At 35.7% G+C, this 26,275-nt stretch overlaps 1 protein-coding gene across 3 annotated transcripts in view; it reads right to left on the bottom strand.

Moving 5' to 3' along the window:
- TACC2 (transforming acidic coiled-coil containing protein 2) overlaps nt 1–25,985 on the bottom strand; it is a 151,180-nt gene extending 125,195 nt beyond the window's left edge. The window contains exons 1-5 of one of the 3 annotated variants that reach the window (XM_070946351.1): nt 25,897–25,985; nt 21,274–21,352; nt 15,002–15,189; nt 13,301–13,429; nt 1,246–7,311 (exon numbers count right to left, since the gene is read on the bottom strand). In XM_070946351.1, the coding sequence (XP_070802452.1) occupies nt 1,246–7,311; nt 13,301–13,429; nt 15,002–15,189; nt 21,274–21,306 (6,416 nt within the window). In that variant the 5' untranslated portion in view covers nt 21,307–21,352; nt 25,897–25,985. Of the gene's footprint in view, nt 1–1,245; nt 7,312–13,300; nt 13,430–15,001; nt 15,190–21,273; nt 21,353–25,896 lie in introns of those variants that run through there. The other 2 variants (XM_070946349.1, XM_070946350.1) reach the window with 2 other exon arrangements.
- Between the last annotated feature and the right edge of the window lie 290 nt (nt 25,986–26,275).

The following is a 26,275-nucleotide window of genomic DNA, read 5'->3' as shown; positions in this document are numbered from 1 at the left end:
GTGAAGAAGAAATGAAATAATGACTAGATTCATGAATAATATTAGGTTAAAAGGGAGATTCCTGAAAGAACCCAGCCAAAATATGGCTACTTTACATCTTAGCTTGTTGTATGGACCCAATTGATTCAGTTAAAATTTGGACAAATTATGTGAATATAAACACTAGAGAACAGGTCTGTAGTATGCTTCATTTGTTCCTCAGCTGTGAAACATTAAGAATTCAGCTGTGTGTCTGTGAGAGAATGATCTTGAACATGCTACATAGGCAAGCAACTTAGAGCTATATAAATTTGCTAAATAAACATGCAAATCTCAGATTCCACACATCTGTATACCAATGTTATGCCATATAAATTAAGATCTCAATCAATTCTCAATTCTGGAAATTCTGAAATAATATGACATATGAAAGGAAACTGAACATTTTGGAATACATTGGAAAATAATTTTGAGTAATTTAGGTGAATTGTACAATAGCAGTCAGAGTTAACTTTTTCTTTACATATAAGATCTTGCATTAATAAACACAGCTAAAGCGGAGCTATCTGATTATAGCTATTAACATATGACTGACAACCTAGAGATTATAATGATATACATGTTTAATCCTAAACTATATATCCAAAAATAAGATCCTTGACTTCAGTGAAGCATTTTTTTAAGGGGTGTGTGTTTCTTTCTTTGAGTCAGACTTTATTCTGGATATTGCCTGGACTAGACCCTGCAGTTTTCTCGGCAAGGTTTTTCAAAAGTGATTGGTCATTGCCTCTTTTCTAGAGCTGAGAGTTCTCTTTCAAAAGTATTACTTTCTAAAGTAACTGATCCAAGTTTATGCAACTGGCTTTGTGCCCAAGGTGTAACTAGAACACATGATGTCTCAGTTTCTAGCCTGTTGCCTTAATCAATCCACAAAAGTGGTTGTATAGAGAAGCTTAATGACTGGAAAGTGTATATTGAATTGTAGCCTAAGTGTTAGCATTCAAAAAAAAAACCCATGACATTTGTACAGCTTTCAGGCTGTAAAAAATGGCATTAGTTTCTCAAAATCCAGTATTTTCATTATTTTCGGGTGAAGAATTAAGGGGTTCTTCCTAAGTAGGCTGTCCCTGCTGCAAGATAAACCATTCGAAACAAAATTCAATTTAATTAAAAAATTAAAGATGCTTGATTCATCCTCCATAATTGCTATCTTGCTTTAATATCAATATTCTAAATTCTTTTTACAGTTAATTTTAAATTAAATACCTTTCAGGGGGTAATTCTTCCGTTGTCATGTTTTCAAGCAAACCAGGAAAGCTTTGCTCCAATTCAGAATGTGAAGTAGTTGGTATTATTTTCTGGCTATCTTGAAAACTTGCAGGTTCTTCTTTGGCTTGATTTAAAGAAGCCATTTCCACATCTGTACATAGAGTTTGTTCCATCCCTAGAAGTGTTTCTGAATGCCTCTTTACATCAGGCCTTTGAATGTCTCTGCTGGCTTGCAAACCTGCTTCACAGTTGTTGGTAATTAGCATGATTGTAGTATCTGCTTTAGGAATATCAGTAGAAAAACCTGGTCCTTCTGGCGTGTTCAAATTGATGTCATTTGCTTTTTCTACACAACTCTCTTGAACACTGCTGGATCCCAATTTGGACTCATCTGGTGAATGAGGAGGACTTACTTCATTTTTTAAATAAGTAATTAACTCATGTGCTGCTGTGTCCTGTCTCTCCTCTTCTTCTATGGACTTTTGCAACCAGTTATTGCTATCTATAGTATCCAGAACTGTAACAGCTTTGTTTTGTAATGTATGTTCATTGGAAAAATTAGGATTTTCACCACACAATATCCTGGACTGATCTGTTTGGTCTTTATGAGCATCAAGATCATCTATAAGAAATGGCAATATTGAGTCAGTGCTGTTGTCACCATTTCCCTTGTCGGTGTTTTTATTTCCATCATACATTAACTTTTCTTTAGGTTCATCTGTTTCAAAGTTACACAGACTAATTAAATTATCTTCTTTTACTTCAGCAGCAGATGTGGCATCAAAATCTGGAACAACTCCTGTAGAGGCAGGAATTATTAAAGGCTCTTCGTTTTTAGGAGAAGATGGCAGATTCTCCATTTCTTGGTTTCCAGAACTTCTAGACGGAAACTCTACTTTTTCTGTGCAAACTTGGTTTTCAGAAGTATCACTGCTTAAAAAGCAAAGATGATCATTAACCTCTGCATTTATTTCATGACTGCATAAGCCATCTACCTTAACTAACTTGGGGAAAGTTGTAAGACAGTTTTCGTTTAAGCAATGTTTGTTGATAGGGATCTTTTCTGAAAAGGCACTTGGCAAATCATACTTCTGACTGTTTGCCAGCATTCCTGTGTGTTCTTGTTCCTGTGCTATTTTCTCTTTAGTGGCTTTATTACAGACTTCGGTCTCCAAAGGCAACGTGCACTGGTTTGTTTTCCAGTCATTTTCTGGATCTCCATCTCCACTGCTGTTTTCACCTTCTTCCAGACCTTGCTTAACCTTTGTTTCTTTACCCTCTGGACTGATCTCCTCACTTGGACTCTGTTCAGTGGCAAGGTTAGGCAAGTTGGCAGGCACAACATTTGGTGCTACCTGTTCAAATATTTTGCTAATGTGTTTTCTGAAATCAAAAAAGCCAATGCTGAATGCCCTGGAAGATGAAATTTCTGGTTCTTTTTCAGATATTGCTGCAGGCTGCCTGGGAACATTTCCTTCCATCTTGGGAAGGTTGAATTTCTCTATCAAGTTACATTTGCTTTCTTCTTCGATCTTATGGTGCTTGTTATCTTCACAACTTACATTTGTTTCAGTGTCCTCCTTACAATTTGCTTGCTCATTGAGCGTAGAAAAGTCCAAAAGCTTCCTTTCTAAACTTGAAAGGCTGAGCAGAGATTCTGCTGAGCTGTTAAGCTGCTGGGCTTTTACATCACTTTTATCCCCTTTTAGCTTAATTGTCGAGATCTCATCCTGCAACTTCTTGAAATTAAATGGCGACAAATTTCTTTCCGATTGCCTGATCTCAGAAACATCCTGCAAGGTTAAAACATGCTCTTCTGAAAGGAACTCTTGGCCTGGAATGTAAGATTCTTTTCCTGGGACAGCTTCAGAAGGAATATCTTCTAAATTCATTACTTCTGGTTTCCTTTGATCGGTTGTGCTGTTCTCTACAAAAGCATCATCTAAGTCAATGGGTGTAGCAGCCGCAGTCTGGAGACTGGGAGTGGTGTCAAAGACATCTTGACATGCCACAGCTTCTGGCTCACTTTTTTGAAATTCACCTTTAGGGCCATGATACATAAAGTCTGTAGGCTGGCAGCTTACTTGGCTGGGCCCATTATTTAGAAATGCCGATGTTGAAAGAGGTGTTGGTTTTGCTTGAGAGCTAACAGATAGGATGTCAGTCTTTTCAATGGGACAGGTTTTATGCCAAGCATCACTCAAAGGAACTTCTGGGCTATTAGGTAATCCAGGAAGATGTTCATCCATTCCTGTGTTTTCAGAAGGCAGGAAAGCTAAGTCCCCTTTGTAAGTTACTTGTTCATCTTTCTGAATAGTCTCATTTGCTAAACTCAGGTGTTCTTCTATCTCTGCATGTAAACTTTGTTCATCCAATTCTTCTTCTTTGCTTGGTAAATTAACATCAGTCCCATTGTCCTTAGAATGTTCACCTACACAGGTTAAACTCTCCTGCAGGGTTTGTGCCTGTTCAGTTTTCTGTGTCACTGGAATAAACTCTGTAATGTCCATATTGCTTGTGCATTTGTTATCTGAAAGCTCATCTAAGCCATCCAACTGTTTAACTGTAATAGTTTTTTCAGCAAATGCACCACTCTGGTTTACTCCTTCAAAAACACCATCTGAAAGCAGAGAATTAGAAATGTCTTGCTTTACATTGTTTAAGGTTTCTTTGCTAAGACAATTTTCTTCCTCTGGTGAGTTTATTACATTTGGCAGGTTGTTGTTTTGTGAGGCGTTTCCCAGAAATTCAGAAATAGGTGTTAAAGATGCATTGTCGTTTGATAGATTAGTTGATTTTGTCTCTGGCCCACCAAGTACTATTTGGAGTTTGTGTAGATTGTCTTCAGTTTGTTGTAGTTCACTTTTATCAAGCTCCCCATGGTTACTGAAATGATTTAATTCCAGTGGGTGTACCCTTTCAGGAGATGTCTGGTTAGAGAGCTGTCCCTGAAAACTCTCTACTGTTTGAAGACCACCATGATCCAGGTCTTTATCTTCTGGGTTTGAAACACACTGTTCGTCTTCACTTGCCTTGCAGACAGTGCCAAAGGGCTTTGAGCTTTCTTTTGACTGCACTTTGGGAGATGTTATTAAAATGTCCACCATCTGTGGATTTTCCACAGTCTCTTTGGGATGAGTTTCCAAAAGTTCTTTGCGATCATTGCATATGAATGGAGAATTGTTTGCCCTTAGGCTATTATCACCTAAGTCTCCAAGCTTTAGTAGCTGGGGACTGGTTTCTGCTCCAACTGCTGATACTAAAGAGCTGCCAGAATAATCATGTTTTATACTAAGGTCATTTTCTTCAGTTGCTTGTTCCAGCTGCACTTGCTGTGTGGAGTCCAATTTGATATGGGTTTCTTGTGCCAAAGTTGTGTCAGTTTCTTGTTTTTTCATCTCTGTTTTGCATTCCTCCTGTCTTGCTTCATTACTGTCATTCTTCCCCACAGCACTGCTTTGTTCAGCAGTAATCACAGGTACAGAGTTTGGGTCACTGCCAGCTGTTGAGGCACATCTTTTACTTTCAGAGTGGGATTCCTCCTCTAGAATGTTTGCCGTCTCAGTTGCAACACATTCAGCACTTCTAGCCTGTTCATTTAAGTTGTGGAACTCAAATTCCGTTTTAGACACTGCAATTATTTCTGCATTTGACGCATTAGTCTCTGAATTTATTTCATCCATCAACTGGTCTTCCAATTCTGATTTGGTATTTTGAGCAAACGGCTGTTCCCAGGATTCCTCTTTTTTATTTTGCAGAACATCATTCTCTTCAAGAGGCAGGGACAGTGACCCATCCGCATCCTCTATCTCTTTATTGACTGGAAAGCAGAACTGAATATCCTCTACACTGGACTTTAAAAGATCACAAGTCCGCAAGCTGTCTTTTCCTTGTAAAAGTAATAGTTCAGATGGCTCAAGACTGGCCACTTTTTTTTCATTTATGGTTGTGTTTTTTTGCTCCAAGTTCTCGCTTAATTCTGGTGAATGATCATTTAGTGTATTCAGATTACATTCCGAACTGAGATTCTTTTCTAAAATTTTGCCACTGATGCTGGTTTCTAAACCACTAACTTGATCATCCAAAGCAGCATCTCGACTGATCTGTCTTGAATTCATATCAAAAGTTAGTGGTGTCTCTAGGGGACAGTTTATATCTTTATGTATAACCTGACTTGAGGATGGCACCTCTTGACATCTGTGCTCTTTGTTTCTGGAAGAAGTATGTTCGTATTTCTCAGCTATTGTAGTTTCTTCTATATTATGGTCAGCAAGGTCATTCTCACTCATGAAATCACTTGTTCTTCTGTCAAGTAACAACAGTGTATTCCCAACAGATTCTTCCTTCACCGTATATATAACATTTTCTGGGTCACCTAAGGCTGTATTTCCCCTGTTCAGAGATTCAGTTTGTGTGATTTCATTGCTGCTAATCTGTTCTGCTGTGTTCTGAAATGTATTTGCTTTTTGCACTTTGTTTTTATTTTCTGGCAACAAGGATGCATCAGAAGTTTCCAAGCTGACTGGTAAATCCACACGATGGATGTTTGATTCTGGACTTATAGCCTTTTCTAGCCATTCCTTTTCAGTCACCAAGTCACCAATTGGTTGTTCTCTCATGGTTAATGGTAACAGGTTTGATGTGTTTGAAGACAAACTGGATACAGGAGGAGGATCCTCAAGCACCTCAGTACCCTTTTCTGGAAATATTTGGAATTGATTGTCCCCTCGGTTCACTTCACTCTTGCTATCTTCACTGATGACACCTCTGAACTCAACAAGGCTCTGATCAATACCAGATATACCATATTTATTTACGTCTGAATTTCCTGTTGTGAGATTATTTGCAATACAATTTTCTTTTTTCATTACCAGGTTATCTACACCACCTGTGTTCAGTCCCACTGGTTTTATTAAAGCCTCTTCCTTGTTACTCTCTTTTAATTTAGTCTCCTGTATGATTTCTTTAGCGGTATAAAAATCATTGCCTTTCTTACTGTTAGGCAGCTGAACAATGTGTGCCTCCCTTCCTTCAATCAACAATTCCCTATGTGGCCACGAATCTAATTCACTGGAATTGCTTTCTTTGGTTTCAGGTCCTGATGTCCAAGTAGAATCTGATGAAGGAATCTGTTCCAAAACAGTATTATTTGGATCTTTCTTATACTCTCTTGCAAAAGTTGTAGCATAATGGTCAGCAACTGCTCCACTGACAAGAGGCACAGTTCTTGTGTCTTTGTTATTCACAATAGCAGGATATAACACCAAGGCAGGCAAGCCTCCAGGGATATTGTTAAGGCTTAGTGCAGTACATTCTTTACCATGCTTAGAAGGAACTGGCATATGTTGCCTTCGATCTTTTCCTTCCTCTTCAGTAGGTTCTAAGGAATCTCTCTTAAGCAGGTTATTCTCCAGCACCATCACATCGGGATATTCCACAACATTGTTTTCACTGGTTGATTTTCCAGCAGTGTTACTGCAGAGGCCTTCATTATTTAGGCTCAATTCCAATCCGGTCTCCTGCCTGATTTCTTTAGTGGTATAAGAATCTCTGCCTTTCTCACTCTTAGGCAACAGGCTAATGTGTGTTTTGTCTCCTTCAATCAACAGTTCACTCTGTGGCAACGAATCTAATTCACTGGAATTGTTCTCCTCGGTTTCACATCCTGGTGTCCAAGTTGAATCGAACAAAGGAATCTGCTCCAAAGCAGTATTATTTGGATCTTTCTCAGGTTCTCTTGCAAAAGTAATAGCATAACAGTCAGCATCCGTTTTTGCACTATCAAGAGGTACAGTTCTGGTGTTTTTGTCATTCACAATAATGGGGTTTGACATCATGGCTGGCAAGTCTTCAGTGCTACTTTTAAAACTTAGTGCAGTGCATTCTTTACCATGCTCAGAAAGCATTGGCATATGTTGCCTTTGATCTTGTCCTCCTCCTTCAGTGGCTCCCAAGGAATCTCCCTCGTGCAGGTCATTTTCCATCACATCTGGATCTGCCACAACAGTGTTTTCACTGGTTGATTCTTCAGCAGAGATACTACAGAGGCCTTCATTATTTAGGCTGCCAACAATGGAAACATTTATTCATTTCAATTTGGCAATAAATTCCACATCACAGAAATTTGAAAACCATGCATGCACATGCACCAAAAAGCTATCTGTCTGCTTTCATGAGGCAAGAAGTCAGAGGCATCAATGATATAAAATCTCAGCAAGAAAATCGTTAGATGCAAATATATTCTTGTAGCATTTATTTATTTGATTTTTATCTTGCCTCTGTTACTTTATAAATAGCTCTAGGAGGTGAACATACATAGTACTCCTTCCATCTCCTATTCTCTCCACAACAACAGTATTTTGTGCTATTGTGTTAGACACTTGAATTTATGGAATTTGCTGTTGGTTCGCCTGATGTTTATGCTAGACTTAAAATTAATCCTGATTTGATTACAGAATATAGAAAATTTACCAGAACTTAATTTTAAATGAAAACCTATACTAGGGATTGACCACATGTCTCTGGATTTTAAAATTCTTCCAATAAGTTTAATTTAGATCACCATTTTCCAATCTTGTACTTCTCAAATATGCAGCGACTGTAACTCCCAAAATTCTCAATGGAAATTCTGGCAGTTGTAGCTCCAACAGTCCAGAAATACCATTTGGATTTGTGAGAGCTCATTTAGACTTCTATATTGCAGCTTTCTATATGTAATAAATTACAACTTAGATCCCAAACCAATTTATGATGGAATAAATGCAATACTGAATTCTGAACAAATGTGTAGAATGCGTACCAATTCATGATATGCCTTTTTAGCCTATAGACAAAATACTAAGTATTTTCATGTACTAGAAAGCCTGGCTTAATAACATTCTATTGTTATTCTGTTTCTCTGACTTTTCAGTTCCAGTTAAACTGCTTTAAGCCGCTATTATTTGATAGCCATTTTTTCTTTTCTGCCTACCATCGTCCCTGAGTGACCTTCCTTCTTAAATTGAAACTGATCAGTTATTTCTTGGCACTTCACATCATTTTTCCTCCCAGTTAGCAGAACTTGACTGCAAAAATGTAGCTGATCATTAGAGGGCAGCAAAACTCAGGATAACATTTTGCTGCAATCTTGAAGTCTGGATTGTTGCAGCCCAAATCTGGTAGGCCTATACTTGTCAGATGCTTCCATCTTGACTTCCACATAATCTGACCTCTCCATATTTGCTTTATGTCCACCTGTTTTATGAGTGCTGATGCATTTCAGTAGCTGGAAATGCAAATTTTGGACTACTGTAGCACTTTCACTAAAAAAATGGAGAATACGGTATTCTGCCCTGATAACAATCAAGTTCAGATTCAAGCAAGTTACAAGACATGAGATTTAATTGAGATTATTAGCACTGTAAGATAACTTGCTAGGAATTTAGTAAAGTTTCCCTTTTCATTACCTTTCTAGAATTCGAAAATAGAAAAAGCCTTTAAAAGTAGAGTGGTGGCTGGAATTTGGCAAACGGGTTGTTTTTGGCCTCAGGAGGGCCTCCGGGGGTTTGGGGAGGCCATTTTCGATCTCCCCGCACTTCTGGAAAGGCTCTGGAGCCTGGGGAGAGAGAAAAATGGGCCTTCTGGTCCCACCAGAAGTTGGCAAATGGGCTGTTTCGGCCTCCGCAGGGCCTCCGGGAGGGGGGCAGCCATTTTTGCCCTCCCCAGAGTCCTAGAAAGGCTCTGGAGCCTCAGGAGAGAGAAAAATGGGCCTACCAGGCAATCACGGGCCAGGAATGGGGGGAGGGTGTGTGTGTGCGCATGCGCGGGGGCGGGGCACATAGAATTATGGGTGTGGGAACATGCACGTGTGACCCTCCCCTACACTCCCCCCGCTCCTGGCACGCGATGGCAAAAAGGTTAGCCATCACTGACCTAGAGTGTAATTGGAGTGTACAAAACATCTCACAACTTCAAGCCTTTGGTAAAACCCATACAACCACTGCAGAAATTACCACTAAATTATAATTATTAATACAATAATTTAAGGGGAAATTTAATTAACATGAAACAATCATATTTACAGTATTTAATTAATGTAATTTTAATTTAGCTTCCTTCTGGTAAGATCCATTTCCTTGGATCTCCACCTACTTGACTCATGATGCATCATTGAAAATCAAGAGGAGTCTCCCCTCCAAACCCCAAATGAATCCTGAGTCACATGCTGAGACAGGACACTGCTATAATTGGCTATTTAATATGCTGGTGCTACTGCCTTTGGTTTCAATTTACTTTCAATTATTCTTACACAAACAGGAATCAATTTTAATATCTTTTTTAAAAATGCCCTTGCTGTTTTCATTTGAAATATATGCTACAGTCAACCAGGCATTTCATTATGTGTGCTTCTTACCAATTTTAAATTGTTAGAGAGTATGTTTAAATACATTGAGGTGCCTCATGAGAACAAACACAAAACAAATTATGCTACACATAAAGTTTGATTTGCCATGCAAACATGCATTTATTTTCAAATATAACATATACCATTATGCCATTGGATCTGATATAATAGCTGGAATGATTAAAAGAAATTTAGTAATACTTTCAGGGGTAAGACTATTAGCTTACTGCAACACAGATAAGAGAAAATATTCATAATACCTCCAGCAATTGGTTTGCATTTTTCAAATGAATTGAGTATCATTCTTCATACTCAAACTTAAGAAACAATATAATACTAAGAAGCATCTGAAGAAATAGAAATGTCTATACAATCTGACTTCCAGAGAAACAATGGAGGACTTAAGATTGCCCTACAGAAAGCAGATACATGGGCCACGAAGAAAAGAACTCTCCAAACTCCCCTCAGATCAGGGAGAGGATCAGGTATCTTCACAAAGACACCTCACAGAGTCTTCCTGCAAAGAGACTATTAAAAATCTCTGGCAGATTTTAGAGTGTTAGAAGCCATGAGAAATTCATCTCACTTAAGCTGCAGTTTGACACCTTCAAATGGACATTGAGGTTGCTTAATCACTTATTAACTGCTTTAGGGATAGTAAGAATTTTCAGAAGGGCAAATGTCTATGGAGATTCTCAGCCATCCAGGTCATGGTTGTCCCAAAAGTGCTTTTTCAAGAGGCAATTGGATTTTCTGGTTTTTCTTCGAAGACATTTCGCTTCTCATCCAAGAAGCTCTGAAGAGCTGAAGAAGCTTCTTGGATGAGAAGCGAAATGTCTTCAAAGAAAAAACAAAAAGTCCAGTTGTCTCTTGGAAAAACCACCTTTGGTTCAGAAGGGCAAGTTTCATTACACCCTGATGTAATTCTCCTTAAAACCTCAGCAAAAGTTTTGTGTAAGGTTAAGATGTTAAATATTTTTTAAGCTGAAATAAACTGCAGAAGGGTGATAAAAACATTACTTTTGGAAAGTTACAAATTGACTAAGGGGCCAGACTGACTGGAAATAAGACCTTGAAATAATTATAAAAATAATTCCTATGGGTTGTTTAAAATTCTATTGAGAATATATGAAAATTTTGAATGTAAGGAAACTTTCTATAGGAAAGTGTTGTAGATTAGAAAAATATCTGATAAGAGGAGACCCTCTTATCTGAAGGCTGGTCACAGGAACAAGGAAAAGCTAAAGATTGAAAGTGGCAGAGAGAACCAATGATATAGAATAAAGAAAAGTATTTTAATTCTGGAGAAATTCAACGGTATTTGGCAATAATATACTCAGAATTTTCTCCTAAAATTATCTGCTATTATAAAATGGGTTTAAAAGAGGAAATAGAAGATGATATTGACATGAAACTTACAAATAACGGAAGTGTGAAGAACAATTTGGACATGTTAAAAAGAAAAAAAAGTATTGGCAAGTAACCTACTAAATTTGAAGAATATGACACTGTGATGCTATATTCTTCAAATAAATATACAGTATGTATGTGTGTGCATGTGTGTGTGTGTGTGTATGTGTATGTGTGTGTATATGTGTGTATATACATATACAGTTGTTGAAAAGCCCAGTAACAAGAAGATATTAGGATATAGAATATAGTCATTTATTTATTCTAAGAATTTGGTTTTATCTTTGAAAGAATGTTCTCAGTATCATTTTCAAATAAAATACAAGTTGTAATAGTGTCAGATATTAATAAATAGAAAAAGATGATTACAACAAAAGCCCGAGTCCATATTCATGATATTAATAGCACTTAGACTTTTATAGACTTATATACTGCTTCATAGTGTTTTATAGCTCTCTCTAAGCAGTTTACAGATTCAGCATATTGTCCCCAATAATCTGGCTCCTCGTTTTACCGGCCTTGGAAAGATGCAATGCTGAGTCAACCTTGATCTGGTGACGATCAAACTCCTGGCAGTCAGCAGAATTAGCTTGCAATACTGAATTCTAACCACTGTGCCAACTATATAATTTTGTAAGCCTCTGATTCTAATCAGTGAAACACACTGCCAAATGAAACCTGTCCAAGCTGAAATCTAAAGTTTCAAAAATAGGATAGGCCAGAATATGTCTGCTCCTAATTATATATATATATAATTAATATATTCCATAATATAATATATATATTATGGAATGTCCAAATACCTTAGGAGTGACAAATATATATTGAATTTAAAAGTTTGTGACCCATCTGGTCTCCCACACTAACTGCAATTTGATAAAGATTAAGAGACTTACTGATCAAATCAGATTTTGGGGTGACGAGAGAATTCAGCATGCTAAACTGCATCAATCACAACATACTTAATATCAAGAGTCCTTTTATATTATTTTTCGATCCAGTTCCTCATGTTTATTCAACTTATGAACATTAAACTAATAAAAATTTAGCAAGCTTTAAACATTTCACATTTTGTTAGGTGATGTCAAAATGTTGAATATCCATGTGTCTGCTTTTAAATAATGTGAAAAATTTTACATCATCATTTGGGGATAATTTCTCTATTATATACCCAGATTAACATTTTATCTAGAGAGGGATTGGAAACTAGTGATTTCCAGAAGATACTGTATTTACTTCATAGTACATTCAGTCTTAGCTATGCCAATATGGCATTATATTGAAAGTCACAGCTTCCCCTCCATACTGTAAGTGAAGAATATGCACTATGTATTTTAAAATGCGAAAGAGAAAGAACATGAATTAACAATTTTGGTTTTCTAAGTTTTTTTTTACTGTTTAAGAGAAGTTGGTAGTAACTCCAAAATACAAGTAACATCAAACTCAGCCATTGTTTTGTACATTATGAAGTTCTACAATTGCTACCCAGTATGAATTTAAACCAAAATGGAAAACCTACAAGGAATCATGGTCTCAACACCAAAGACACCAAAATTTCTCTTTCTAAACATTTATGTTCAAACTAACTATAAGAAGGTGAGAGGGAGATAAGCTCTTCAATACGTTATCCCTACTTCATGCACTTAAGATGTGAAGGGGAGTTATAGTGTCTTTAAAAAATGTGGATTATTGAAACTCGGGTCATGACAAGTGGTTTGCAACTTGCTTGTAAAGGAAAAGTTATCACTGCTATTTTTATTTATCATTTTACATAAACAATGTGTAGGAGAAAATATACACATTTATAAAATGTGAGCTTTTAAGAACAAGAAATCTTTCACAATTGAAGACTAACACATGTAACAAAAAACAATTCTGTTCCAATTGCAACGTTGCTTTATGTAGTTTAAAATAATGAAAGTGTGACAATCTAGGTTTCAGTAAGCTAACGGACTTGTACTGCATTTCCTCATTAATGCATTTTACTTTTTTTATACCAGTGTTTGGACAAACAAAACAATTAAAAATAAAAAGATAAGAAAACCAAGACTGAGGCTTCAGAAACATGCAGAATTCAAGCAGCACACTTTCATTCAGAAAACCCAAATCTAATAAACAGTCAAAAACGATGTAAGGAAGGCTCAAAAGGCCATAATAAGCTTATCAAAGGTTGTATTAAAAGAAAATCCATAAACAAGATGCAAATCCAAATCCATAACTACACAGAAAAACAAGGATATTTTCTTAAATTAGCTGTACCTGCTCAGGAAAGGATTCTGGGTCCTTAAATCTTCATTTATATCAATCCCAGCAAAAAGAAGATTATTAGGGGCTAGGGATTGGTGGGGATCCCTTTCCTCCAAGTCAGACGCTAGAGGCCAATTTCCACTGCCAGAAAAAGAAAAAAGGTTGTAGAAAAAGGAACACATGCACAATTCTTAATACCAAATTAAAAATGGAAAAATCAATTTGGCATGCAGTCAATTCCCTTAAAATATTATCACAGTAGAGTCAGACATTTGTGATTGTCTGACTCTACTGTGACATTTCCCATCATTTAAAAAAAACAACAATCTAGGCCTTGGTCTCTTCATACAGTGAAGAGACAGTGATAAAGTGATAAAGGTTTGGAATGGGAAATCAATCTGTCCAGCTTCTCCTGCTGGACTTGGGATCTTATGACGGTTTGTAGTTTAGTTTGACTCTTTGGTTCAGTTTGGCAGAAGACTCACATAGACAGCTTGACTAGATAGAACTTTTATTGCGAACAAGAATAGATAAAAAGTAAAGGTTCCCCTCACACATATGTGCTAGTCGTTCCCGACTCTAGGGGGCAGTGCTCATCTCTGTTTCAAAGCCAAAGAGCCAGCGCTGTCCGAAGACGTCTCCATGGTCATGTGGCCGGCATGACTAAATACCAAAGGTGCATGGAATGCTGTTACCTTCCCACCGAAGGTGGTCCCTATTTTTCTACTTGCATTTTTTACATGCTTTCGAAGAAGCTGGGACAAGTAACGGGAGCTCACCCCCGTTACGCAGCATTGGGATTCGAAGCGCTGAACTGCCGACTTTTCGATTGACAAGCTCAGCATCTTAGCCACTGAGCCACCACATCCCTTTTTGCAAACAAAAATAAGGCCATGCAAAACAATTGGTTGTCTACTGCTAGTGAGAAGATCAAAATTACTTTTATACCACTAGAAATATAAAAGATTTAAAAACTTGTGACTTCTTTCTATCCTTCAAACTGTCAAATACTTGGTGGATCCTTTTGGAATTCTTGAGGTAAAATGGTTCTTGTATATTTCCATAGTAGATATCTCTGGTCTGAGAATTGCTGACTCCTACCTGAGCCCTCACAACAGTGTCCCCATAAATGGGCAGTTTTGCTCTCTAGCTGAAAAATTTGCTGATCTTTGCTGAAATTATTCATTCCCTCCAGTTCATTTTCTGCCTCCTTCCTGAAAGAAGGCCAAATTTTCCAGGAAAGAAAGTTAGCCCAAACCCCCAAACATTGCATGCCTGAAATAAACTCTACAGTACAAAATGCTCCACCTTAACTAACTTCCAGATGGGAAACTAATATATATATAAAGGTATATTTTAAGTACTAGTGAAGTTTGTAGTACCACATAAAGCAGGTCATTATATGATTCTTTCTTAATTCAAAATAATGTGCCTTGTTCCTTAATTACAAGGTACTACATTGGATACGATACCTTAGATCATCATATGCATGTTCTGAAATGGTATTAATAGGATTCTGTTTTGTTCTTGTATTGCCCATGGATATAAAAAGGGAGTTAATTAGGTAATAAGTGACTTTTAATTTGTAATGTTACTTGAGTTACTGTAGTAGATTTCCCAGGCAACAACTTCCTGGCCAATAGACAACTTTAAATGTGTTATGCCTTCCAATTATTTACTTCCCCAACAAAGAAAAAAACATATTCTGCCTACCTTGTATTATCTGCAGTTAATGAGAAACTATCATCTGGCAGTGGTAATGAAACTGCAGAATCTGATGGTAACGTGTCCAAGTCATCTTGATTGAGTGATTTATCTCTGCTCTTTTTCTTTGACTTTTTAGTTTTTATTTCTCTCTCAGTACTAAGTGGCTCTGTTGATTTTGGAACTGAAGGACCCTCCTAGGAAAGGAAAACAAAACACAAGTTTTAATTAAAAAGCAAACAAGCAATAGAATGAATACTTGTTTTTTTAAATAGCAAAATAAAAATTGCATCCTTCATAAATGTCCTATTTTAATGTTGCTCATAGACAAATAATGAATCAGCAAATAATAATAAAATAAAGTTTTGGAACTGTGGTGTTATGTGGGAAGAAGAACAACTATATGACGCTTTTAGCTGGTCCTTAGAGATATATCCTTATCTCTTTTTCCAGCCCATTGACCATTTCCTTTTGATCAGGAAATCTATTAGTAGAGCAGAGAAGAGAAAAGGCTGTGCTTTTTAATGACAAAAAATATACTTCAGAATGAGGGTAACTTGTCAGTGGTACCGTGTTTTCCCCAAAATAAGACATCCTCTGATAATAAGCCGAATCGGGATTTTTAGTGCATGGCAATAAGGCCAAGCGCTTATTTCAGGCTTCAAAAAAATATAAGACAGGGTCTTATTTTTGGGGACACACGGTACTTACATAACAAAAAATTTATGGCATTTTAAAGATTACTTCATATAATACAAGACTTTTTATTGTTTTTGTTGTAATAGATTAGTGATTTTCGTATTTTCCTTCAAACTTTCAGGTACATCGATAAAAAAACTATGAAACAATGATATGTCAGTCTCAAAGAAAGCTTTCAGCTCCAGTAGGGAATTTGTTAGGCCATTGTAATAGTAAACTGAAATATTAAGAATCATATGCATTCAAAATATAATGCTTAAACAATATAGTAATACTATATTGGACCCAGTGCTTCAACATCTTATTTTGAATTGTAATTCCCATTGGATTATCCCTTTCATTTAGATTACCATAGGTTTATGATGTTTCTTCTTAACCATGGACAGCTGAATTAATATACATTTTTGACAGCAAGGTATCTGAGGAGCATTTGATTGGAATTTTCCCCTTTCAATATAGCTTACTATTTTCTAAACCATACCAAACAACAATAATTTTGACTACGTGCAATCCAGTTGCGAATGGCAGGTGACCATAGTCTACCTTCTCTGTGCTTTAAAGCTAAACAAGTTGAGTTTAGTTAGAGATGAAAGACTACCAGGAAATTCCAGAGCTGTAAATCAGACTAGAAAGGCAAACAGCATTTATGGAAAAATACAATAGCTAACCTCTTCTGAATGGTTGTCAAGATAATTACATGGATATTACCATGTAGAGATAAAGACACCCAACTAGAGGATGTGTTTAATCTCCTATATTGTATTCAGCCATTATGTGGTTTGCTTTGCTTTCATTTAGTGTCATATTGTCTATGAACTAAAACACGATTGTTTGAGAACCATGGGCTAAGGACTTCTAAATTTATGGCAGACTAGTAATCTGCAGGTAATTTCTCCCTTTCTCTTATATAACTCTAAGTATGGAAAACATCCCTACCCTTAAAATAGAAGGTTTAGTCCGCATTTAAGGTTTCAAGGACTAGGGTGAATATGAAGTTGCTAGTTCATCACTCTCATCCCAACATTTAAAATCCTAAGGAACTCCAAAATTAGACGGAAAATAATCATTCTCCCACATTGCAGAGCCAACAGCATGATATTGGACAGCTTCCTTTGTCACCTGGAAGGATGATAGATTGTCTGTAGCTCCCAAGCTCTAAAATGTTACCCATCTATAACAGACAATTATGTTCTGTACTTGTATTTTAATTAGACTGAAATAGTTGGCATCATTTTAAAATTAGAAGAGAAGACAGATATGAAATTGCACTAACACATTTTAATTCTAAGCACATTTAGGTTTTAGAGTATGAATGTTTTAAATTGCAAGGAATCATTCAAGAGTGAAAATGCAAGCATTGATGATTGAAGCTAATATTACATTACTGTCTTAAATGAAGTTTTAGAGAGTGATCTGAAAGAATAGTTTCTTTCATTTATTCTGTATTCTTCAATTATTGTATGTGTGATTATATTATACACAGATCTCTTATGTAACAGGTAACTCCAGTAATGAAAACTTATGAAAAATTCCATTAGATCATAAGATATCTAAAACCAACCTATTAGGTTAATCTTTGTCTCTCTAGTAATATGTCTATAAAAATTGGTTTGTTAAATTTATGACCAAAAACATTTTCCTTTTCCTTGAGATGAAATAGAAAAGAAAAATTTGTTGGAAAGTTGGGTTCTTTTGAATTTCTTTGGAAAAATCAGATTGCTGAGGAAAGGACAGAATTTTTAAATTTGTATTGTGTTGTATATATAGATACACACACACACACACACACACACACACACATGTATGTATATACATATGTATATAAATATACATAGAGCAGCATTAAATCTGATTTTATTTTCTGCTCAAAGTAAGTGCTCTGTTTCTTCCAAAGATAACTTTATTTAATCACATTTTACATGGATCTACCTACTTTGCCTTTGTTTATACTTCTGAAGCTAATCTCTTTCTTTAAGACTAACACCTATCCCTTGTTTTTTATTGCTATTGCAAGTTCTTAATAAAATTAATAGTATTTTAAGCAATTTGCGACATGTATGCCAAATTGTATTTTATAGGTATGATTGTAAGCTCATAATATGCCTTGGAATATAAAGATTGACCTCTCTAGATTCTACCAGATACTGGGTTAAAAGATACTAGAATGTTCTTCAGATTGCAGAAAGGGGAAGTCATATTTTTTTTCTTTTGGACTTACTATTACGACCCTGGTTGACCATGATTGGGGACACTTATGAAGATTGCCTGTTGGTTGGGCAGGCCCAGTGGTAGGCAAATAGAACATTTCCATTCACTACTCAATTTTCATAAATTTATGAAAGACACAGAAACAATGCACGTATATACACACAATACATATATAGTAAATGGTAGCACTCAAAATGTAAATATTTTAGTCTAATATGCTGTAAAGATTCACCCCATGTAGCTACTTTTATTATTCACTCTAATATGTGAACTTAGAAAACTGGATTAAGAAAACATGATTACATGTTTTCATAATCTCAAAAGCACGAATAAAAACATTACATTAAAGAGTACATAATGATTCCCAGAATTAATATTTATACTACCATTGTTTTATACCTGCAGTGCAGTAATATTAAATGTATTCTTATTTTATAAAGAAAATAAATAAATTGCTGTAATGTTCAATCTATCCTTTTGAGAACGAGAATAAAATAAGCACAAACAATCCAAATACTCAAAACAAATTTTCCTCAAAGTTTTTTTTATTATTATTAAATAGAAATAACCTCACAGGCAAAGAGAGCAGGAATCTTGCTGATAAAATCTACTAGTGAATTGGAACAAATTCTGTTAAATAGTATTCAACAGCATAAGCTTTTATCCATCAAAAGTTAAGTTTGTAATTCTTGTCATGTCATTGTTAAGACGATGTCAGTGTATAGAATGGCAAACCTCCCTGAAATTTTCCTGTTAATCATCAAGGATTTAATTGTCATTTAGAAAAGGGAGGGGAAAAAAGCAAAGGTTTTGAACTTAAGTTTTGCCTTTGGAAAGCCCTGAAGGATGGGTGGGAGTATTAGCAACCATTTTTAATTGCTTCAAGTTAACAGAGGTCCTTTCTCTCTCTATCCTTTCTCCCACCCATCCCCCAGTAGTCTTTTTCCTGCAGTACTTTCCTCATTATAAACACAGAGCCTTTTAAGGCAGTTGTTGCAACATGATATAGTTCTGAGTCTTGGCTGGAAGTCAGTTTAGATGAATTACACCAAGTTTCCATTCCTAATAACACTGTGCTAACAGGCAGATGAAGCCCTGGAAAAAAAAATCGTAGTAAAACTGACCTTAGGGGGTTTTTCCCCCCCTTCATCTCCCATTGTACTTTTTTGCTACTCAGACAGAGCAATCTGTTTGGCACAGACATAAACCTTCATCTGTTAAATACATCAGTGTCCTCATTCTGAAGGACTCACTTCCTCCATAAGTGGTTGAAAGTGAACACTGGGAAGTTGACCAAAGGACATTCCCCTGGTGTCAGGAGTCTGATTTCAGAAACAATTGCTAAAGTAGCCAGCTACAAACACAAGACAGTTGTTAAAATGCATCCCCTGAATAGGCCATACTGCTTTGTAGTCAAACAGTCTGTACCTCTGTAGATAAATGGTTATCTAAGTAATAGTTTGTGAACAAAGTGTTACATGATTGTTGTTTGCAGCAGACAATACAGTTATTGTCGTATATTAGCAATTAGAGTAATTCTGAAATTGTTTTAGTCAAGAGTTTGTGTTTCACTGATATTGATTGATAATGAGAAGTTTTTTTGCAAGTAGATTTAATAACTGGGTTATTTTGGGCCAGTCACTCTCTCTCAACTCTAGAGAAAGAAGCAACGGCAAACGACTTCCCAAATTCATGCCAACCATAACTTAATTTTCTACAATATACTATAGTTTTAAATAATACTAAATCTTAGGATGAAGTTGTGTCGCAGAGATTGGCAAAGCTTCTAGTGCACTGCAATATTTTCTAAACACACCATTAATTTTTCCAGCATTTATGTATGTATGTGTGCATGTACGTACAGTATTTAATTATTCATTTGATTTCTATACGTGTCCATATCAGCAAATGACTCTGCAGCAACCTGAAGCTACAGAGTTTATGAAGCAACTTACTAAGCTTACTAACCTAACTCATTAATCTTTGTAAAAGAACCAGTCCTGCTCAATAATGCATAACCAATGCTTTGATGCAATTTGCAGTGTGGGTAATAATTTAAGTTCACAGTAACTTTGCCATGCTTTGTATTCTTGAAACAATTAACTATGTTTTGTGTTCTTCCTCCTCTAAAAGGTTCAGGTCCAATATTTTCACTGTCAACATTATAGAATATAGGAAGCACACATTTTGCTCCTTAGAGAATCCCAAAGTATTACTAATACCTTTAAAAAAATGTGAAAACATATCAAATCTTTACAGATGACAAAGACTCGGGCAATTCTCAGCATTTTTCACATTCTCTATAAATTTTTTTGAAGCACTCTGTGTGGTTATATGTGGGTGTGAAAGAAAGATCAGTAAAACTGTACATTTTTCTTAATTTCTTCTACATACTTGACATAGAAAATCCAGTTACAGAATCTGATGGGTGGAGAAAACATACACCATTTGAGATGTAGGAGTACGCAAACTGCAAAGTGAAAAGGGTAGGTCAGCAAAATAATGTTAAGAGTTGATGGGACAGAGCAAGGAATATTCATCACCCATTCTACAACTCTTTTTTTTCTAAAGATCTGATTCCCTGTTACCAGATCCAGGCTGACTAATATAGGTAATCCTTGATTTACCACACTTTATGTAATGACCGTCAAAGCTACAAGAGCACTGAAAAAAGTGGCTTATGACTCTTTTTCACACTGAACAACCATTGCAGCATCCCCAAGGTCATGTGATCAAAATTCAGATGCTTGGCAACTGATTCATATTTATGACAATAACAGTGTCCTGGAGTCATGTGATCACCTTCTGTAACCTTCTGACAAGAAAATTCAATGGAGAAGCCATATTCACTTAACAGCCATGTTACTAACTTAACAACTGCAGTGATTCACTCAACAGTTGTGGCAAGAAAGGTTGCTAAATGGAGCAAAACTCACTTAACAAATGTCTCGCTTTGCAACAGAAATGTTGGGCTCAATTGTAATCATAAATTGAGGACTACCTGTATCTTGCTGGCTATATATTACTTAGAATCTTGAAGATGATCCAAAATATTTCCAAACCAGTAATCCTTCTCCTCCATCTGTTGAATATTACTCTATCCTAAACTGCCCGAATCATAGCATGGGACATTTCTAGCATTTTCTGAATTATTTTTCTTTTCAGAGTTCAAAAATTACTAACTCGTCTTTTTGGCGCACATAGTTTGGTGATATAGATCTCTGCCTTCTATATTAGGAACTTTTGCATAAACAGAAAAACAATTTGTCCTCTCTTCACTCCACTCACACAAATGGTATTTGTTTATCCATTATGAATCTTGTCCTTTAATTTATAACATTTAGTAACTTTAAGAAAATGTTTTCTGTACTCACCTGACTTTCTTGGCTGCTGTTTTCATTACCCATTTCAACAGGAAAATATCAGAGTCAACTTTTGCATTAAGAATATCAGCTGAAAGAAACAAACAGTCATCAGGGATTTTCCAATAGTGAAGGAAGATAGCAACCCAAGAAGAAAATAACCTGCTTTGCGCCTCCCTGAACCTCCCTCTCCATAGAAATTTTCCCCAAGCCTAGCAGGTATGTGCTTGAAAAGATAGCTTTACATTACAGATTTAACTTCTGCCAATCATAGTTTTGAAGTTCTTGTTTCCTTAGCCCCATACTGCAGAGAGCAGCAATCAGAGACACTTTTAGACTTGTGACTATGCTGAAGATTTAGAGTCAAAACAAAAAAGAAGAAAGATGGGCCCACATCATTTCAAAACAAGTTTCCCCTTTATTGCAAAATTAATATAAGACCCCCCTCCCCCATACAACAGAGACTATCATCATGTGTCCTTCTCATAACTCTACTTGATCAGCTCTGTTGGGGAATATAGTGAAGTGACATACTTTTGACAACACTACAAAGGGGAAATAGATGAAAGTTGGAATCTTAAATGAATAGTTTGGCAAGATTTTTTGGCATGACCCCTTGCCAGTATGGACTCCAGGCAATGCAATGTCTTAAGCCACCTCTGTTATTATGCAGCTTTTTTGCTACATCTGTCATTGCCAAAATGCAAAGGATAGATTGGACAAGACTAGAAGCTAAAACCAAACTGCTCCATTACAATAACAATACACATGGTTCCTTCTATCCCATAGCTTTTTCTCCTATTTATGCAATATAACAAAATTTTAATTTGATTGTTTATATAGGTCAAGAACCTTACATTCTGTTATACTTGTTCATAACAGTTATTTTAGTTCTTGTTTTTGCAAAAAAAGGCCAAATCTAGCCTATCAAAACTCTCTTGAATTATTGTCTGCAATTTTTCTTGTTCAGTATCAGTTGGAACAGCCAGACACAATAGCTGGAAATTGCTTCTGATAACAAGTTTGTGGGAAACTGAGGTTTTCCAGGTATTGAAGTCTGTAATCAGTGCACAATATACATATAGATAAGTTTGATATAGCAATAAGGTGATATGCATTCAAGAGTTGGGAGAATGGCCATTGAAATAGTATGAATATGTCTTGGAATTTGAAACAGCCTCATATTTGAAATACAAATTCAGTCATAATTAAATTTAACATGGAAACCATGCTTCCATGCTTCCAAATTCCACAGACTTCTACCACACCCAAAATCTGGGCTTATCTTAACTTTTTAAAAAAATATTCAAGCCTTGAATGGTTCATTAAATAAAGATAGATTTTTATGACCACATGAAAAAACTATAACTTTTTATGTTGACATGATTCATACCTAGCTGATTCTGTTGATACTTATTAGCATGATTTTAATAATCTATAGCTTTAAAATTACATGAGGGTTAGGCTATGTGACTTCTTGCCAAATAATAAATTTGCTGTGATCCAATTTATGAAGCAACTTTGACCACATGATCCCTCTTTAAAATCAATTATCTGATCAATGGCTCTTGAGTTATGCTCATGTAGATTCTGCTTGCCAAAGACTGAACTGGCTAACAATCCTGACCCAGCTCTTGGAACATTGGACTGAATCTGGACTATCATTCTATGTGGTCCTGTTAAAGGCAAAACCATTCAGACAAGCCTTTGGGTTTGTTTTCCTTGTCCGCTATTACCTTGAGTAAACTAATAATTTCTTTTGCAACTATGTGTGTACATGTATAATTGAAACAGGACAGAAGCAGGACACTCTGCAATATTTCACCTTTCCACTTAATTCAAATAGAATTTTGGGAAAAATACAAAATCGGGGGGGGACAGAGAGATTAAGTGAACAAAAAAAGTACGTATGTGCCAGCCATGGATGCTATATTGAGGGCCCACTAGACTAGAGAATAGTCAAAGCATATGATTGTTCTTGAGTTCTTTGGTCACATGCTTTGTTGAGCTATTTGTGAACAAAAATCAAATATAGAATTTACACTGCCATACTAGCTCACATATTGATGATACTGCTGCCATTCCTCCTACTTTAAATTTCACTATTAAATATTTAATCCAGAGGGTCTGAATCTGACAGAAAGGAAATCTATGGCACATTACTATAATTCCTAAGCAATAAAAATGAGCAACAAAACTGTTCACAGATCTGACAGAAGCCGTAACATATTATTATTATTAGCATTAAAGAGTTAAATCTAGTCCGTAGATAAGTTTTGGGGAATCAAGTCAATTATCTCATCAAAAGATATGTGAATCTAGCCAATTATGGTTCATTCAGCAAACCATAATTAAAGAAGCTATGGTTAAATGCAATATATGAACCAGATCATGCACATAAACATACAGTATAGGTCTCTTATGTGCTAAATGATTACTTCATCTTTTATTTCAACCAGAGCCAAAACTTCAGCATCTAATTCATTCCCACGTGATCTATGAATATGTATGAAGTTGATGATTAAAGTTGATCTCTTACTGTATATTTTACATCATTCACTATGTTGCCATGCTTTAGAATGTTAACAAGAAACTTCTCCACCTTTGCCCGAGGCTGAAATTCAGGGCTTACTGCATTACAGTGTAATTTTGTTTATTGAGAACATATTCAACTACCTAGCATTGATCTCGCTCCCAAGTGAAGCATGGATACACTTTCAGCCTGGAAGATATTTGTTTCATTTTAGTTTTGTATAAAGATTATACAACTGCAATGTGACAGTGTCAGATCTAATTATGTGTGAGAGCAGAATATATTGGATGAGAAGTTTGTATTTTCTCTCATCCATTTTATGATCTTTTGGAAGTTTCTCTTTCCACATCTCTGCAGCAGCTCCTTCAACTAAGTGTTTCTTGGGGAATAGGTAACGAAAGTACCCTTGGTTCTTCTTACTTCTGCAGTCAGGTATTTTAGTGATTTACAGCTTCTGCTAGTAGTAACCTAACGAATGCATTGTTGTTTTTTCTTTTGTTCAATTGATTCTCATAGATTGCCTGGAAAAGTCTTTGCCATTTTCTTGGTAAGGTTTTTTTAGAAATTTTTGCCATTGCTCCCTTCTTATACTGAGAGAAAGTGGAGTGAAACTAGCTCAACGTTATCCAACTGGCTTTATGCCTACAGCAGAACTAGAACTCACGGTCTCCCAGCTTCTAGCCTGATGCCTTAAACATTGCACCAAAGTGGCTGTCAGTGTATATGTTACTGCATTATAACTGACAAGCGGTTTACTGTCTCTGAGCTACAAATATGGTAGCAAATAGAGTTTTTTGTATCTCCTTGTTGCCATTTAGCAGTCAGTCAGATTTGGTAACCTGGGAGTGGCAAGTCTACAACTTCTACGTCATTGAATTTCTCTCTTATCTAAATAATTGGGCATTGTCACAATTTAGATTGTTCATGATGAGTCATTGTGAACCATTTTGCTTTCATATAAAACAACAACAACAACAGCTTAGTTGCATAGTGTCGAATTTGAGACTAAACCAGTTTTCATATTCAGTTGTATGATGAGAGATGAGGAAGATTTGTACTTGGTTTAATAAATCATGTTTTAAGCCTGTTTTTCCTTTTAAATTTATAGAAATTAAATTTGTTAAACTTCTATAGTTAAACTGTGTGAAATAATATTTCTGATCTAGTAACATGCCAAGTTTAGGAGATCATAGTTCATATAATGATCCTTTCGTACCCTAAATATTAAAGTGGTATAAAGCTTCATTTCAGGGTTTTCATTTGAAAGCAATTAGGTATCAACTTCATAAATTGGATCACCAATTTAAATTATCAACATGAAAGCTCTTAATTTAATTGATTTGTAAAACTGAATCAATCTGATTTTACAAATTGACTCAAATTATCAAATTGTATGGAACTAAATTCAGTTTAAATTGGAATAAACTACACACATCTGTTTAAATTACATTCCAGCTCACTTTGTGTAAATTGAAGTATATTTGTGCTTTTACCTCTTAAAATACAAAAACAGATAATACCAGATCAACTTGAAAAACTTTGTATGTGCATATAGTATAATCTGATTAAAATGAGGTCATTTGGTAAATAAACTATAAAAGGTTGAGTTAATACATTTCTATAAGGTAGAAATCATGGCTTACCTCCTATACTTCTAGGTTGAGAGAGGCAGCTATATCCAAAACAAACATTATGATGATTGAACCCAGTCAAAGCTATGCTAGTATCAGACACACACAGAAATATTTATTTTGGAGTAAACATTTAGGATCTATAATCAAAATAGGAGTACAAATAGCTACCATTCATTTCTGAGAATATTTTCTCTGTTCAGTTCCTTGCAGTCCATCTTGCAATGTAAAATCCTTTGGACTCTTTCAATCATATTCTAACACACTAGAATTAGAATATTGCTATTCTTTTAATTTACATATACAGCGATCAATTTTAGTTTCCCACTCTAAGTTTTAGACAGGACACTTTTGAAGCATGCTGGTTTTATATAATTAAAACCATGTAAGCACTCTCTTTCCTATATAATGCTCATCTAAATCTGAAACAATTAGAAAAATTGATCTCATAAGAAATTTTAGTACACTTACATGTGAGGGGGGGAGATATAATCTGGATCCCTTCTGGAATTCAAGCACTTCACTCTTTTCCAATTATAATGCTTCAGCTAGCTCTATCTGTTTTCTTTCAGTGCTCTGAATCACATGCATTTACCCTTCATTTAAATGACCCACCTTCAATTAAGCATAACCTGTTGAGCAAAGATGCTGACTCCACCCCAGGTACAGACTAGAAGCAGTTAACACACTCAATAATTGTTAAATAAAAATAAAAGTGAGAAATATCGTTCATATGTTGGAGCTACAGAAAAAGAGCCAGGATATTTGGTTATTTTCTATATTTTTACTTTAAAAATACCTCTGAAATTACTGGCAAATTACTTTTAACTACACTGAGATGGACAAAGGA

The sequence above is a fragment of the Pituophis catenifer genome, unplaced genomic scaffold (genome assembly GCF_029215685.1).
Source record: "Pituophis catenifer annectens isolate HBS135680 unplaced genomic scaffold, rPitCat1.0.hap2 SCAF_6, whole genome shotgun sequence".
NCBI lineage: Eukaryota > Metazoa > Chordata > Lepidosauria > Squamata > Colubridae > Pituophis > Pituophis catenifer.
This window is presented reverse-complemented; position numbering and strand designations above follow the sequence as displayed.